This window comes from Typopeltis vanoorti, chromosome 5, assembly GCF_054136105.1.
Source record: "Typopeltis vanoorti isolate ZY-2024b chromosome 5, IOZ_Tvanoo_1.0, whole genome shotgun sequence".
Lineage (NCBI taxonomy): Eukaryota > Metazoa > Arthropoda > Arachnida > Uropygi > Thelyphonidae > Typopeltis > Typopeltis vanoorti.
In genome coordinates this window covers 105030432-105048334 of record NC_143553.1, presented here as the reverse complement: position 1 = coordinate 105048334, position 17903 = coordinate 105030432, and the positions used below count along the sequence as shown (strand labels likewise).

The 17903-nt window shown below is 37.2% G+C and overlaps 1 protein-coding gene across 1 annotated transcript in view; it reads right to left on the bottom strand.

Moving 5' to 3' along the window:
• Positions 1 to 6650: 6650 nt before the first annotated feature.
• LOC150106705 (membrane-associated progesterone receptor component 1-like) overlaps positions 6651 to 17903 on the bottom strand; it is an 84617-nt gene continuing 73364 nt past the window's right edge. Inside the window, exon 3 of the mRNA XM_090392654.1 lies at positions 6651 to 7746. Coding sequence (XP_090248780.1) covers positions 7598 to 7746 — 149 coding nt within the window. The 3' untranslated portion in view covers positions 6651 to 7597. The remainder of the gene's footprint in view (positions 7747 to 17903) is intronic.

The following is a 17903-nucleotide window of genomic DNA, read 5'->3' as shown; positions in this document are numbered from 1 at the left end:
TAGGATGACTGTCCAGAATGTCAGCAGTGCCAATATGACTATGATGAGTTGGTTCAGTGGTGTCTGCCACAACAGCATAGTTAGATCCTGTGTAGTTGAAAAGGATGCGGCCATTTTTGTCGGTAGTTCTGTTGTTCCATGAAGGATCTTTGAAATTTAGATCCCCTGCGATAATGATGGGCTCTCTAATGCTGAGGATGACATTCAACTCAGAAAATAGCAAAGTTTTTACCGGTAGGTTGTAGTCAGCATAGATTTTAAGTTTTTTTTTTAGCTGAGTTTGTGAGAACTTCTATGCCTGTTATCTCAAGATTAGTGGTTGTAGGGTTGGTTAATTAATAATGTTTAATATCATTTTTAATGAAGATAGCAGTTCCACCGCCTCTGTAATCAAGCCTGTCGTTTCTGTGGAGCTATTAACTTTTCAATTTGAGGTTATCTGCAGGTCTTAGATGAGATTCGTTTATTCGATAATGTCTGGGTGATATCTCTGAGTGAATTCTTGGGGGTTTAAGATTTTATTTGTTAGGCCGTTGGCATTCCAAGCTATAATCTGTGGAGAATCTGAGAGAAGTTTATTTCTGATCATCAGTGAGCGCAGTTAGAATGAACTGGGTTGCAGACAGGAATCGTTTTGTAAAGTTTAATGAAGGGTTGGATTTACTGACGTCCTCTGATGCATATTCGCAGAAGCTGTAATGATTGCTGTCAGATTTGGATGTGATTTCGATTGATTCTGATCTTGTGTTTCTTTTCGGGCGGGACACGTCAGCATACGTCCTTCCCTGACGTTGATAATTCATTCTCAAGGAGGTCTCAGTTTGCAGCAGTTGAGATTCTGTCACATTATGTTGAACATTGAGAGACTGGGCAACCGGAGCTTCTGATGCCACCATACCAGAGAGAGGTAGATTGTTATTATTAGATTCTGCCCTTTCATTTTTCGGGTAATAAATACATCCTCTGTAATTAGCTGGGTGTGGGCCACTGCAATTTGCACATTTAGTCGGGATGGTTTTAGGCTTGGTGCAAGTGTTAGTGGGATGCTCTCACCGCATTTTAATCACGTATATTTGGCTTTGCATAGCTTCTGAACATGACAGTACTTCTGACATTTGTGACATTGCTCAGTTGAAGCTCTTTTCCATAAAGGTTCTGGAGTGATCCTGACCCACTGATTGAAGTTAAATCACAAATACTTCTGTAAGAATTATGGACATCTACCAGAACTAGTAGCATCAGACTCTTGTCAGCTATTAGCGTTTTGCTGCCTTTATCTGGTGGTAAGTCTTGGAAACAGAGATCTGCTACTATCTCGTCTGTGGTGATGTCTTCTGACACACCTTGAAGCACTTTTAGATTATTCTCTGAGTTGAGGGAGAACGTGGTACTGTATACCCCAGTCACCCATTGCCTTAGTCAATCTTCGGTGAAAGAGTGGAGGCTGATTCTTTATGCCTTCGTCCTCATTTTTGGCTCCTGTGTGTTATTTGCAGATTTGTCATGGTGTACCTTAGAGATGTCTACCTGTGTTTTTCGCGAAGGATAATCGGAAGTACCTTATCTTAAGTGGAAGTAGAGGGGTCAGGAATGGGATATCATCTTCCATCCCATCAAATCTTTGTAATTTTGTAGGTGTTGTTCTGCACTTCTTGCATACACGAGTGTCCCCACAATCAGTGAGAGTGGAGACTGCCAAATTCAAGCTTTTCCTCCACTGGAACGGTGTCTTCACCCTCCTCATCGTCTCTTGACATGGAGTATAAGTTCAGGAAGCCAGGCCTCTCCAGTTCAAACATTTTCAAGTTTTTTTTCAGTAAACTCAGGGCCAGCGTTTTTTAATCTAGTGTCGATTTTACTCATGATTATTGAAGGAAATGTTAAGTCGCAACTAATATTGTAGGCCCGAGAGCCCGCCTGTGATATCTCATAGATCAAAAGATCTACCCGCAAAGAAAAAAATCTTGCAGTCCCAGTCTGCTAGCAACAGATTGAAAAAACGCAGAGCAGAGGTGGAGAGATATCGTGCACTCACTTGGTCTCAACTCAAAATTCCTACCTCCCTAAAAATCCAAGCATTTACCACTGGTCCTCACTGCAGGTGGGGCCTACATAGCCATTAAACCTCATGTACTTTTCGTGCAGATGGGAAGAATGTAGAATTCGAGTTGAGGCCAGTGAAATGTGGGAAACACAATACACCACTGAAAATAAGAACCTAATTGAAAGCCTAGGTTATACGACAAAGCCTAATTTAGAATATAAACTTATGCATGGCTGTCGAATTAATTTAATCTCCTTTTCGTCTAATAATAAATGATAAGTTAATGCCATTTATTCCTGTATAGGGATAGGCGAGGCCTTTTAACTCTATCTAGCTTTTGGAGACTGAGTGAGCAATTCAATTTCCACCTGTAGCCAATCAGAGATAGCTGGCCCATGTCTACCACTGATTATATAGGCACCCACCGACAAAGAGACTAGCAAACAAGTACTGTCATCCCTTGGTACATAACCCTTAACAGGATATGTTACTTGTCTGAAATAATGTGGGTTCTACGGTCGATTTTCTTGAATTTAGGGGATGAAAAACCAAATTTCTGGGAGAAAAAGCCCGCTTGCCTGGGCCAGAGATCGACTAACTCTAAGATATATATAATAAAAAGTTAACACGAAAGGAGCTTAATGTTGGTATTGGAAATATAAAGGAGATGCAATTCTCAGCCAAAGATATCAGTTTATTAACATGCTTGATATGTTGTCCTAAAATTAGCTGCCATTGTGAATGGAATCTTTTACAGTAAAGATTAATTTCATAATTGGCCATGGAACATACTGCATACATAAATATTTTGACTGATCCTCTGTTATATTAATTAATCAATTTCACTGCAATGATTCACTGGTCTCTCATGGAATTTTGGAATTATGCAAGAGCATATTTGGTCCTAAAATGATATTGCAATGCACAATGCTTGGAAAGAGGTCAACAGAAATCACCATGGTCAAGGTGCATCATGCCATGTAACAAGCCACGTGTTTGTAGTAGATATAAATTGGAGGAATTTGATGCCCCCAAGTCAATGCAACTGTGTCCCAGTGATATGGCTGCGAGAAGGAAACTGGAATTTGAAAGACATTGATAGGATGTCTTTCAAATCCATTCCATTGCAGGACTATCTGTTCAGCAAATTATTGACAAATTGGACCATCCCAGGCCAACAATCATTGATACTGTACTGAGATGGAAGCGCAGGGAATCAAATGCAAGTGCTACCTGCAGTGAATTACCCACCACTCACAGAACGTAACAGTAGTGCTATGAAAGATATGTAAAAACCGCCATTCGTCGACCAACACGTTTGTGGAGTTTCAGATATCAACTCGAATCTACACAAAAACATTCTGAACTTAGGCTCACAACATGCAGTTTCAATGTTGTGAGGCTTGGTTCTAATATACAAGCCCCACATTATCCTAACCAACATACAGCATTGTCGTCAGACGCAAAGAGTGCTTTTTGCTTCACTGGATGTGGAAGAAACTGTTATGGAGCGAAGAATCACGCTACACCCCTCTACCGAGCAGATGGATGAATGCCCATGAACATCTTTTACCAGAGTGCATAACTCTAATTATGAAATTTGGAGGTGGTGGTGAAATGGTATGGTGCTGTTTTTCCCGGTTTGGCCTTGGACCTTTGTTAGTGGTGCCACAGACATTGAACTCGGAGGTATCTGAACATTCTGGACAATGCAATGCTTCCTACTTTGTGGCGTTTCTACAGAACTGACCATTGCCTCTAACAGTAAGACAATGCACCGTATCATAAGGTTTGCTGCAGTAACCACATGGTTTGTGGACATGAACATCACCACACTTGACTGGTCTTCACTCAACCCTACTAAACATTTGTGGGATGAACTGGAGCATCAGGTGAGGTCAAGAGATGTCTTCTCTCACAACAGTCCAGAACCTCATTATGTGCCTGCAGGAAAAATGGTCCAAAATTTCCATTGATGGCTATCATATATGCTTCTGGGAAAATATGCCCTGCAAAATTGCTGCAGTGCAGTGAAATATCCTCATCTTATTAAAGTGGGCGCCATGTGTTTGTTCCTCACACTATGGTGCTCGTCAACTTCTTTCAGTTTATCTACTAATAGTAAAAATCAGGAGCTGGCCTGCAGAAATTCTTTGCACAAAAGTTACAGGATTTCAGTATCTTCAATAAATCAAAAAAATTGTCCAGTCAAAGTTACCTTAATCAAGTATAAATGGATGTTACCTGCCATTAGCAAGAGTGATCGTGCAGTCTTTACTTGGCAGATGGATAAGCATGTGGAATTTTCACTTATGAAAAGGCATATATGTGGAAATACAAAGCTAGTGATTACAAGCTGGATTTTAGTAATGTTAGGAGAATAAATCAGGGTACAGGTTTAAATAGATAAGTAGCATAATCAAGCAGGAGTTGCACACACAATATATATATATATATATAAAATACAAGCACAAGGATGATCAGCACCATCTGGATGGGGAAATGACATTGATTTAAAATTAGCAGAGAAGGGAAAGAAAATCCCAGTCTTTTTTACTATATGTTATGTAAAAGGGAGAATGATTATGGATAAATAATTCCACTGAGTTGGTATAGCAAATGCCAAAAAATAGTTGCATTATTGAGTGATCACTGCAAGTGTGTGGCATCTGCATAAGGATAGCATGACTGATATGACAGGACAAATTTGAGAACAGAGAAAGCTGAACTGGAGATAATTAGTATATTTATCTATCAAGAAATAACTGTGAATTATGGGAAATCAGCTCCATGGGCTACAAAAAAGCCAAAAAAAAAAAAAAAAAATTCATTTCCTCTACCCAAGCTTTCTAAATCTCAGCATCATTGCCAGACCTAAAAGAATGGAAGGTGGGGAGCCTATTAGGGTTTTACCAATGATATGGTCTTACAAATGACAAGAGTATGGCAAGAAACTACCACCATCTCCTGTTCGTAATCCTAACTGGTATGTCAGTAATACATGCAAATTTTAGTCAATATTCTGAGATGGGTTAAAAATCCACATTTGCCAGAGTGCAACTAACTGGAAATGAAAGACCTAGACAGAAATATATAAGCCATGGTTGGTAAGGGGTTAAAATTAACGTCACCAAACTGTTTCAAAGTCTCTCGGAGCCGAATTTATCTTCATACTGCATCTTCCTACTCTAATGGCTATAACTCAGAATTAACAATAAACTTAATCCTTCCCATCACCAATTCTTGACCTTTTCTAAATACAGATTTATAGTAATAAAGTAATATTCCCTGTGGGATATGTTATATAAAGTCTCTGCACTACCCACAAACCATACTTGAAACTGGAAGATCAGTCAACGTGAACATAAAAGATATCTCTGTATCACAACCATGGCTAGATGTGACTGATCACAGTCATTCCTTACACGTCAGCTACAGAATCAAATGGAGAAAATCACAATGCTTCACCTCTGCCCTCTTGAAACATGAGAGGCTTTTATAATTTACCACTGCTATAAAAGCTATCATAAGTAAATATGGCTGTATTACACTCCCCAAGATAAATGAAACAGTAATCCTTAGGCATCTGAGGTTTACAATTCAAATTTCTAAGTGCCAACAGAGTAATATTCCTAGTTAGGATAGGGACTCTACGTTGCACTTCACTTGTGTTGTTTGTATATTTGCTACAATTAACGTTGCTGCACTGAAGCTTCTATGAAAGTAACAACATACTGTATTTAAACTGTTTGTCTGTTTTAATTCTATTAACCACCGAACTGCCTATGGTAGCTGAAATACATCCTAAACCTTGTACCCACATTGTTTCAATAGTTTAAATTTCAATGGATGCTGATGGCAAAATGTGTCATGGCCCATAAGGTGAATAAACATTAAATTAAACAAGTCTAACCAGCATATAAGCCTACACACACAGAAAATACTATCTGCCATTCCCTTAGTAGGCAAGGTCATTTTAGTCACATGTAACTTTTTTGGCAGTTGTCTTCCCCAGTAGCCAATCAGAGATATGTGGTTCAAGACTATCACTAATTTCAAGCAGCATCCAGATAAATGCCACTATCTCATGGTCCCTAACACAATGTCAATCTGAAATAGTGTGGGTTCTACGGTCGATTTTTTTTTTTGAGTTTACAGGACAAAAAAACCTGAGTTTTCAGAACTACTCTACTATATTTCGATCCAAAGACAATATTTTGAGTCACCACACCAAATTTTCTTGGCATAGGAACATCTCTTCATAAACTTGGCATTAAATATGGAATTATGCATGTGAAACATTGCCATGCACAGGATTTTCTAATGGTCTATGTATGCTCTGATGTTCAACTTTTACTATTACTGACAAGACACTATCAAACTAATAAAAATTATATTTAATAACAGTGACATACCACCATTGTCAGCAGATGGAGGAGGAAGAAATGAAATGGTCCAGATCCCATGGGACCATAAAGTATTAATATAAGAAAGGAATGCAAAATAGCTCTTCAAGCATAAATGCCTTTAACATGCGAAATATTATAATCCTTCATAGAATTACATCGCAGATCCCTCAACAGTAAATAATGTAAAAATACACACGAAAAAAAGAAATAATTTTAATGATGCCATGCTACATGAATACAATTGCAATTTTGTTAAAACTCAGTATTCATTAACCAGGATGGTTGATATATTTAAATTATAAAACTTTCATTCCCTCATTTCACATTTTAGCTCAAGAATCATAATAATTAAGCATTTATATATAACCAACACTTTTTGGCCTATGTGATTTTTGTAATTGCATGGCTTACTCTCATTTGATCTTTTAGTGTAAAATATATAACTTCTGTGACCATCACCAAATTAAAAATAAGAAGTTATGACATTCACAAAACTTCTTTTAAATCTTCATATAGTAGATAATTTTCAAATTATCTTTAAACTATATTAACAAATGGCAGTTTTATACATTACCACATGATTTATGGAGGAAAGAAATCATTAAAAACTGAAGCAAGACTAATCATTTTAAGTCTGCTTTATGAACTTGACAAAATATCTTCAAATCTTCAAACAGTTAACAGAATTAGCTTCCAACAATGTTCTTGGATCATTTATGTTCCCTTTTAAATTTTTTATAGTGAACTGAATGCCAGCTCATGTAAGAAAATCTGCACCAGCAACAGGGTAGAGAGGAGTTAAAAAAAAAAAAAGCACGTACTAACACAAAAATTCTCTAGATTCAAAAGAACCATAATATATAGAATGAAATAATTACAACCCCAGTATTTAAGATACAAAAGAAAATTCAATTATGAAATAGTCATAAAATTAGACAAATGTGAGACACTATTTTCTAAACAATGTTTTTCTATAACAAAAGTACCATAACATTTACATAAAAACAAAGTGGTCAAATTTTAGTCATTATGGATCAAAACAAAACAAACAAGTGTACATCCACTTAAGCGAAAATTTTAATTATTCCTTTTAAACTATAACATAAGAGGAGAGGATAAGCAAAACAAATTTCCAGTCCTGACATCAATCATCTTTCTTTTTCTCTGAAGTTTTGTCTGATTCTTTTTCTTCGGTTTCTTTTTGACTTTGGTCTTGACTTGGCTCTTCATCCTCTGAGTAATCAGTTGGTTCTTCTCCTGGTTTTAGTAGTCGACCAACATAATGATATTTTTCTGCAATAACAAGAAGTAAATACTGTAAATAATGATTTACTTATTCAACTGCATGAACTTACATCACACACAAAAAAAAAATAAATAAAAACTAACTTGTTAAGCTTCTGATATTCTGCTAGATTTCAAACCAGTATCATCACATAAAAAAGTCACAGAACACAAGGTACTAACAAGTAATTGTGGTAACTCAAAACAGCAATGAACAAAAGAACTAACATCATAACAGCGCTTTCTATAGGCCAGCTTTAAAGTAGTTTAAAGATGACTACTGGTTAAAAGCAATAATTAAATTTTTCACTTTAGCAGATGTAACTTGTTTGATGGTTTTGTTTTGATCCATAATGAATAAAATTTGACCACTTAATTTTTATGAAGGAGGAATGATGTGGAATTTGTGGATGTGTGGAACAAGTTTGATGGATGAAAGGTTGTACAGGAAGGATGGTTTGCATCTGAAAGGAGAAACTAGAACTTTTAAGAGGGGAAACTGTTGAGCAGGTAGACAGATGACAGTGAGGCAGCTGAGTGTAAGTGGGCATAAAATTCCTAGGTTAGTACCACAGGTAACAAACCAGAATGGGAGCGTTAATAAAGTCAGGACAGAGGTAGGCCTAATGGACTGGTGCACTTTATGTACATTAATGCCAGGAGCAGGAGTTTTTGGCATTGGTGACACGGCTGACAGATGATAGAGTTAATGGGATAGAATGTGAATAGCATAAGTGTTCAGGGGAAAATAGAAAAAAAGGGGTTGAAGTATTATTGATGACAGCTGATAAACTGCAACCAAAGAGTAGAAGTTTAACTGCAGGCCAGTGAAAATAGCAAATTTGAAGCTATCTGGTGTAAGATAGTGGCCAGAAGAACAAAATGTAAGTTGGATGCTTCTATGGACCAGGAGATGATGGGGATAGTGTGCATCAGCAAAAAACGCTCAATGAGTAGACAGCAGAGAATTATTATGGGGAACTTCAACTATGGGAACATAGATTGCAAGGAGAGAAAACATGGGAAGAAGGAATGGAATTTATGCAGTTACTAAGGGATAATTATCTGAGGCAGCATGTGATGGAATGTAGTAGGGTTTTGAGAGTGCTATATCTAGTAATTGCATCAGAGAATTTGTCTATAACCAATATGACCACATTGCCATAAATTGGTGAGAGTAATCAATTTAACCATCTCCCATAACCTGGGAGTGGCTAAATGTGTGGAATGTTCAGTTAAGATGAATTATATGTGGGTGGTTTGAAAAGTTCTTGGCCTCAACCATAAATGGCAACACTATCGGCAAGATTTTTTTTCCAAAGTTGCTACATCTGTGATAAGCATTGATGTGAAACTGCAAGTCATTCTATCAAGTAGTTTGTTTTATACAGCTCTCTGAAGCAAAAGCATTGTCTGTATCCCTTGAAATGGATAAAATTGAGTATCGCGCGGTTATAAAATTCTTTGCAAAAGGTATAATGCCAAAAGAAATTCATTCGAAGTTCATAAAAGTTTATGGGCACTCTTCTCCTTTGTTTGCGACAATTAAGAAATGAGCTCCCGAGTTTAAATGTGGCCGTACCAGCCTTGAAGATGATCCAAGTGAAGAACATCCAAAAAGTGTAACACCAGAAATCAATGATCAAGTGTCCGCGCAGTTAGCCTAATGGCTATGCACTTCGCAACCATATGCCTGGGGAAGGAGTATCCTGGATTCGATTCCCGTCGCTGACGTGAGGAGCTTAAGGATCTTCCTCAGCCATAGCCAAGTTAGCTGGTCTTGGGTGTGGACAGCAGGGTTTTTTCCCCCAGTTTATCTGGGGTTTTTCATCCTGCAAGCAGGCAAACCGGCCCCATGAACAATGGATCTACAGCCATAAATACTCAACCTCCCATGAGGGGACTCAACTCGCCCCAATAGGGATGGGGGAAAAAAGGGAGGAAACTCCATATGAATAAATATAAATAAATGATCAAGTGCGCGATATGGTATTGGATAATCGGCGAATCAAAGTGCGTGAAATTGCTGAGACCATAGGCATTTCAAAAGAACGTGTAGGATATATTTTGCATGAAGAATTGCAAATGAAAAAGCTTTGTGCACGATGGCTGCTGCACTTGCTCACAGCAGATCAAAAATGCACTCGCATGAAAAATGCACTCTCTGAACAGTGCTTGGAGCGTTTTAACAAGAATAAAACTGATTTTGTGCATTGATTTATTACTATGGATGAGGCTTGGATTCACCATTACAGACCAGAATCCAAACAGCAGTCAAAACAGTGGACAGAAGCCAGTTGTTCAGCACCAAAGAAGACAAAGTCAGTTTCATCAGCAGGAAAGGTCATGGCATCGGTGTTTTGGATGCTAAAGGAATTTTGTATATTCATTATCTTGAAAAGGGTAAAACAATAACTGGGGGAATATTATTTCAATCTTTTAACCAGAATAGATGAATAAAATTTGTGAGAAAAGACCCGGTTTACAGAAGAGAAAAATCATCTTTCATCAGGACAATGCACCTGCCCACAAAGTTGTTTTGGCAATGGGAAAATTAATGGATCTGTACTATGAATTGTTGGAACATCCACCCTATTTCCCAGATTAGGCTCCCCCTGACTTCTCTTTCCAAAACTAAAACTCTGCTTCACTGGTCAGCAACTTTCTTCGAATCAAGAGGTGATTGCAGGTGTAGAGGGGTATTTTGCAGTTCTTACTGAGAATCACTACATTACAGGATAATGGCACTGGAGCATGGCTGGAATAAATGTATTAGTCTTAAGGGAAATTATGTTGAAAAATAAAAATAATTTTGAAATTATAAATTCGTTTTTTTTTTTGTTGTTATATCGAGAACTTTTTAGACCACCCACGTATGTGGAATTACAAGGCTAGTGTTGGATCATACATCCTGGCTCTGAATCCACCATCTTGTTAGAACGTAGTTCTTATTTAAATTATCTGTTTTTTATTATCTTAATTAATTGTTGGTTGATTACTAATCCAAATATAAAGAAATTTATATTATCCTGCGTCACCGTATATTCAGATTAGTCTATATAATATAGTGGAATCAATCATCAACTATCTTTAGCTATCTCACTTTTCTACAGGCAGAGTTTAAAATTAATTTTTAAGGCTTCCGCAAGGTCCGATAAACTTTATGAGCGGTGCAATGAAGAAAAATCAGGCAAACAACAAATTGAATCCAATAAAATAAACATTTAATACAGGGTTATAGAACATGTACATTTAAGTAAAACTTTAAAAACAAGATGTTGCAAATCAGCTTAGTCCAAATACTCATAACAAACATAAAACATTAGGCATCGCACATTCAGCTGTCAATACTATATTCATCCGAATAATTGAAGATGGTCACACATTTCAATGTTACAGAATCTCACAGTAATTATTCTTAAAGTAGAATTCTCTAATTCTCTCTTAGTCAACTAACACTTAATTTAATTATGAGGCAGTTATCACTTCAAGGGGGGATACACTTTAAAGCTCCATACTTTGGCTATTTTTAGTAGAACGCTACAGTTAATGTTAAGATATATCAGGCGGAGCTAACTCTTATATCTTCATGCTGAAATATAAAAAAAATGGACTGCTCTTAACGGGTTACATCTTTTACACATTGGATTCACTATAGGCACACTTAAAACTGTAGTTAACTATCACTCTGAAGCAACACTATTCAAAAGAAATCTTCACTATAATAACTGAAATGTTAAACATAGAGCTTCATAAGTCATGACGCACTCATATTAGGTAATCTACTTATTCCTTATTTATTAATATGCATTAAATTCATCCTTTGCCTATTAATTTCCCGGTCCTTTCATAATCTATTTATGGCATTTCCAAATCCCCATTACTGCAACCCCTTACTTCACTCCTTGCTGTTCATAAGCTTTCTCCTCTGTTTACTTTCATTTCCCAATAAAATACCTTCATTCTTCCTGCCACAATCTGGTTCTAGCCAGTTCAGCTCATATCAACTCCTTCTCCCTTCGAATACCATAGCTCATGCTCCACGCACATGCTATCTAAAATTAACTCCATTTCCTTGACAACAGCCAATCAAATTCAATCAGAAGAATTACATAAAATTACTTTCTCTTTCAGTAATGTTAAATAAAAAATATCATAGTTCACATAGGGTACATTAAACTTATATATATATATATATATATATATATAATTTCTTACAATATTATTATAGGAATAAATTAAATAAAATGAATGATATTTTTATATAGAGTCCTTTTTATAACTATTACATTACTTAAGATTATATTATTAAATAATAATAAACAAAATTCAAGGCAATTATATGAATAACACACTATAAGAAAGAGACAAACAATAAGTAATATTTACAAGTCTTGCCTTTGACATGGAGGATTATGTTGGATTCTGAAAGATGTATTAACAAATTTCATTTCTCTTCATTTAGAATCCAACACTAGTAAGCATGACAAGTTTAGGAGATTGCTTGGGTCAGTGCTGTGGCATGTGAAACTGCAAGGGCTGCATATTCATAGTGCATGGGAAGTGTTTGAGAGAAGTAATAGTAGACTGCATACCTAGAGTCAGGAGAATAAATCAAGTGTGAATTAAATGGATGAATACCATCCATTTAGTTGGAGCTACAAAAAAAATAAATAAATAAATAAGGAAACATTTGTGGAGGGAATTCAAGGAGAAAGGTGACCGGACTGTACAAAGTACAAGCCAGAAGGGAAACCAGTGTGGTAAGAAAGACAAAAGCAGAGTATGAAAGGAAATTTTGTTTCCATAGAAACAAAACTTATATGGAAACTAAGGTAAATGAACTGGAGGTGCAAAGCATATTACAGAAATATGATGTGAATACAGCTATGGGATTAAATGGTATTCAAGGTGCTAGGGAATTGGCAATGCCTTTGACCACAATGTTTAATCTAATTCTTGGCAGTGGATTGGTCCCAAGGGAGTGGAAAAGAGAAGAAAAGTTCTACTGCATAAAGGAGGCTCCAAGACTGATGTTGCAAATTACCAACCAATCAGCACATCAGGAATCATAGTCAAAGTACTGGAGAAGATGGTCGAGAGCAAAATACAAGAATGGAGAGAGAGAAAGAAATAGGATACTGTGTTGGGAACAATATGGCTTTGTGAAGGATGGGTCGAGCCTCAGTAATTTGCTCACGTTTTATAATAGTGACAGCCAGGATGGATAAAGGTAATGGGTTTACAGTGACACACTGCTGGATTTTGCAAAAGCTTTTGACAGGATACCACATGGAATTCCAATCAGTAAACTGCAGCACATGGGGATGGATATATAAAGTTGAAGAGGATAACAGGGTGGTTGATGGAGAAATATCAGAGAGTCCAGTAGAGAGCTTGTGACTAGTGAATAGGGCTCTGTTCTTACGATACTCCTATTTAATTTGTTCATTAATGATATAGGAAAAGATCTGGGAGGAACTATTCAGTTGCCTGCCGATAATGCAAAATTGGGTGGAGCAATAGTTAATACAGATGTTAAAATTTTGCAGGATGACTTGGATAGACTGGCAGTCTGGGAAAAGGAAAATGGATGTCAGTTTAATGTAGCAAAGTGTAAGATTATGCGTTTTGGAGGTGAAAAGATTTCCAGCTGTGTACCACATTTATGGAACTGTACTCCAGGAAACTGATGAAGCCAGGAATTTAAGGGGTGTTAATGGATAGGGAGTTAAAGTTTAAAATGGAATATATTAAAAATTTGGCTGAATCAGCTTATCAGATTACTTCGTTACTGAAGAATCTTGAGCCTTGGTAAGACTCCTATTGACTACTGCATGCAGAGATATCTGGTCTTGGGGATGAATTAGGTGGAGAGGATCCAGAGGCAAGTGACCAAGATGGTGCCATGTCTATGGAATGAACATTATGAGGGCAGGTTGAAGATTTCTGGCTTACAGAAATTGGGTGATATGATTGCAACATACAAATTACTGAAGGGCTACAAGATTAATATGGTGGAAATTTTTCAGAACGCTGGTAGTGGGAGAACTAGGCGCCATCCTTGGAACATAAGCAAGAGTGTAGTTAGCAGGGTGACAGGACTAAATTTTTTTGCTTGGAGAGTGGTGAATGAGTGGAATAGGTCACAACAGTCTCATGACTTATTTTTAATGATATTATTAGAAACACCAAACAATTTTATCAAAAGATATTTTATTAACTGCTTATATTATTATCATCAACACCTGACCTCCATGGAGTCAGAGACTCATTGTGGGAGGTACTCACTATTGCATACAATGCTCATCCAACAGCGTCTTAAACTGATTCAATGTGTCCACATTCACAACACACTCAGGCAATGTATTCCACTCACCAACCACCCTCCATGCAAAGAACCTACTTCTCACTCCTTTGCTCATACCCTCCTTATACAGTTTCCAGCAATGGCCTCTTGTTCTACTCCCCTCTCCCATTCTATAAAAAATCTCTTCCACGTCTACCTGATAACAACCCCTGACCAGCTTATATGTCTCAATCATATCCCCCCACCTCTTCCTCCTATTCATGAGGCTCTACAACTTACATTCTCTCAATCTGTCCTCGTATTCCACATTCCAAAGACCACTGACTACCTTTGTGAATCTTCTCTGTACCCTTTCCAACACATCCTCGTCATCATGAAAAACCGGCAATGAAGACCAAATCTGTGCACAGTAATCAATACGAGACCTTATACAATGAAATCATAACCTCTATTTCTACATGTCAGGGTTCTCCGCATCATTGCCATTATTCGATGTGATGTCTTCACAACTTGTGCAATGTGGTACCTGAATTTCAGGTCCTTGTCCACCATCACGCCTAGATCTCTCATCTCTTCTACTTCTGTTAAAGTTTCCCCACCAAGTGAATACTTGGCATCCCATCGTTGCTTACCAAATCTCAAAACGTTACACTTGGCAACATTGAACTGAGTTCCACTTACTTGCCCATTCATGCAATCTATTCAGGTCCTCCTGTAATACATTAATATCAGCCTGACTGTGCATTGCTCTCCCCAGTTTTGCATCATCTGCAAACAGCTGGATATCACTAGTTAAACCCAACCCAATATCGTTAATCCTGATCCAACACAGAAGTCTTATCCAATCCCATCTCATTCAATTTATTTAAGAGCTTGTCATGTAGCAGTCTATCAAAAGCCTTTGCAAAATCCAAGTACACCACTGTATATGCATCTCCTCTGTCCAAGGTATTTGTCACCTTTTTATAGTACATAAGTTAGTGAAACATGATCTCCCCTTAAGAAACTCATGCTGATAACCATAGAGAATACTGCTATCAACCCATTTCTGTATCCTACTTCTTACCAATCTCTCCAGGAACTTCACCACAACTCCAGATATACAAATCGATCTATAATTTGAAGCTACAGCCTTCTCTACAGTTATATCTCAAAAACTCGAGAAATTCACTTTCCATATTCCCAAATGCTATCTCTTCATTCCAATCTATACCGCCATAATTAAAATCACCCATAATAATTACCCTTCCTTTGTTCACTAATCCAAATTGTTTATACATTTCTTTATCACCACTTTCCACATTCCCAGGCATATAGTAACATCCAACTAAATATGTCTTCCTCTCAACTTCCACGTTACACCACACTGCCTCATAACCACTGCCACTATTTCCCTCTTTCATGTCTACCTAATGTGGACTTAATTCCCCTGCTATCATCAGCACTCCCCCCTCCCTTCCTGCTCTTTCTATCCTCACGAAAAATACTGTACCCTTCCATTTCTGTTCCCGTTACGATATCATCTTCATTCAACCATGTTTCACTTATTCCAATGATTTCGGGTGAGAATCACTGAAACCATTTCATCCCCTTTATTTCTGATACTTCTGGCATTTGTAAACAAACACAACAGTTCATTTTTAGGTCTATGGCCAGTCCTATCCAAGCCATATGTTGGTTGTGATTTCCCCACTACACCTGCCAAATCACCTTTAACACCACTTACCACATATACCTTCCTCAGTCTCCACTTCTCCACCCACATAGCAATATACCCCATCTTCATACACACACATTCACTCTCTCTCTCACTCTATTCTAGTCTATGCCATGTCTCCCTGTCCACCTGAGCTCCCCCCCCCCCTTTCCTTGTTCCTCTTGTATTCTGTTCTCTCTTCCTCTGTCACCCCACTACTGTTTCCACTGCCAAGCACTGCTGTCTCTTCAGTACCGCTCTCCTGATTTTTCTCTTCATCTCATCCTTCTGATCTCTGGCATGCATAATTTCATTCTTCCTTCATACACATGCCATACATCCACAAACTCCACTCCCTTCTCTTCACACAGCTCCACCAACATGCCATTCATGATTTTGGCTCTCCGTCGCAACACATCATCATCATACCTGGGTAACATGCTGACAACCTTTCCTACTACACCGTTATCTTTCACTCTTCTCAATAGTCTCCTGAATATTTCACTGAATTTCAAATCAGCATCATCACAGCACAATGCAACTTGTATATGAGACAATGACTAAGCGAAACAATACAATTGTAATGGACAAAAGAATCTGAAGTCCTATTTTGGTGCCCTCTAATATTGTAAGGGGCGGCGGGGGGGGGGAAACATTAGCTATTTGGGAGTTGCTCTTAAGATAACAGTCTCCCAAATTTTTGGCAAAGTAATGCAACCATATTTGTTCAGGTTAGGAGAATTCTCTAAGCCATGGCTGACTCAAAAAATAATCTTTTGGATCTAAATAGCACATTCGTTTTCTTCCATCTAATCCTGTGTGAAGGAGTGTCCAAAGTGTGGTCTGCTAGTCCTGACTTGCCATAAGAATAGCAAATGTATTTTTTATGTTCTTCCAGACAGATGTTAACTGATCTTCCTGTTTGCTCATAGTAGGCCAAGTCACAATCACAAGGAACTTCATACACTTCAGGCACCGTCGCGTATACAAGTTGTGTTCTGATGATGCCGATTTGAAATTCAGCGAAATGTAAGCAGTTAATAAAACATCTTTTGATAAAATAGTTTGGTGTTGTTAATACCATTAAAAATAAGTCATGAAAACAAGTCAAAGCACAGTATGATAGACTCTGCATGAATGTTGGATAGTGCTTGGCATGATGTTCATGCCTCCCTTGATGAGTCTAAGGACTCTATGGAATAGCTCATAATAATAATAATAATAATAATAATAATAATAATAATAATAAAATGTTTGTAATTAAAGTAACAAAGTGAAAAATGAATCAACAAATATATTTTGGAAGAGAAAATACTAACAACCTATTGGCACTGGCAGCAGTTTACACATCAGGGCCAAAGGCAGTTAACAAGCTAAAATCAACATTTTTGTTACAACAGCCATAGCAAAGGCTGGTAATCCTGATTTCTTCCTCAAAAGAAAAATATCCAGTTTGAATGATGAGCACAGCTTAAAGTTGCAGTTTTTCTTATTTAATCAAAATTTACAGTTTTTTTCTCATATCACAAGGAAGAGTGAGGAAGAGGACATCTTCCTCACTCATAAGTTTCTAACATTCCAGCAAGCATACACAGTGGTGTGAATATTCATTTTAATGGATTACTAGTATTTTCAAATATGGCAATTTTGAAAGCAAAAGCTAATAAAATCACTCCAAAATGGATGGACTGAAAAATTACATTAAAAAAATAATAAACAAAAGACATATATATTAAAAATCATAAATTATTTATTAAGTCAGGGTCATTTAAGGGTCAAAAAGCTAGATAAAATGCCTAGTCAGTTTTCTACATTCCTCTTAAGGAATGCAGAGAACCAGGGCTGATCCAATGTGCAATTCTTGTATTATGGTGGTGCACCCTGTTAGTATCTACCTGGATATTGAATGAATGACGATGGCTGGACAATTTGCAATTTAGACGATCACACTGTATTCGTGTATTCGTACTGGCTTAAACCAAAACAAAATGATGGTACAACATGATAGAATTTTATGGCGACTTTTTTTTTTTTTTTTTAATGTTGAGCCCATACACGAGAGGTTGGTTGGATCAACCTGTAGTACATTAGTATGGTATAGGGATAGTGGGTTGGGAAAAGAGGAACTTGTTTACATTTGATTTGAAAAACTGTATATTG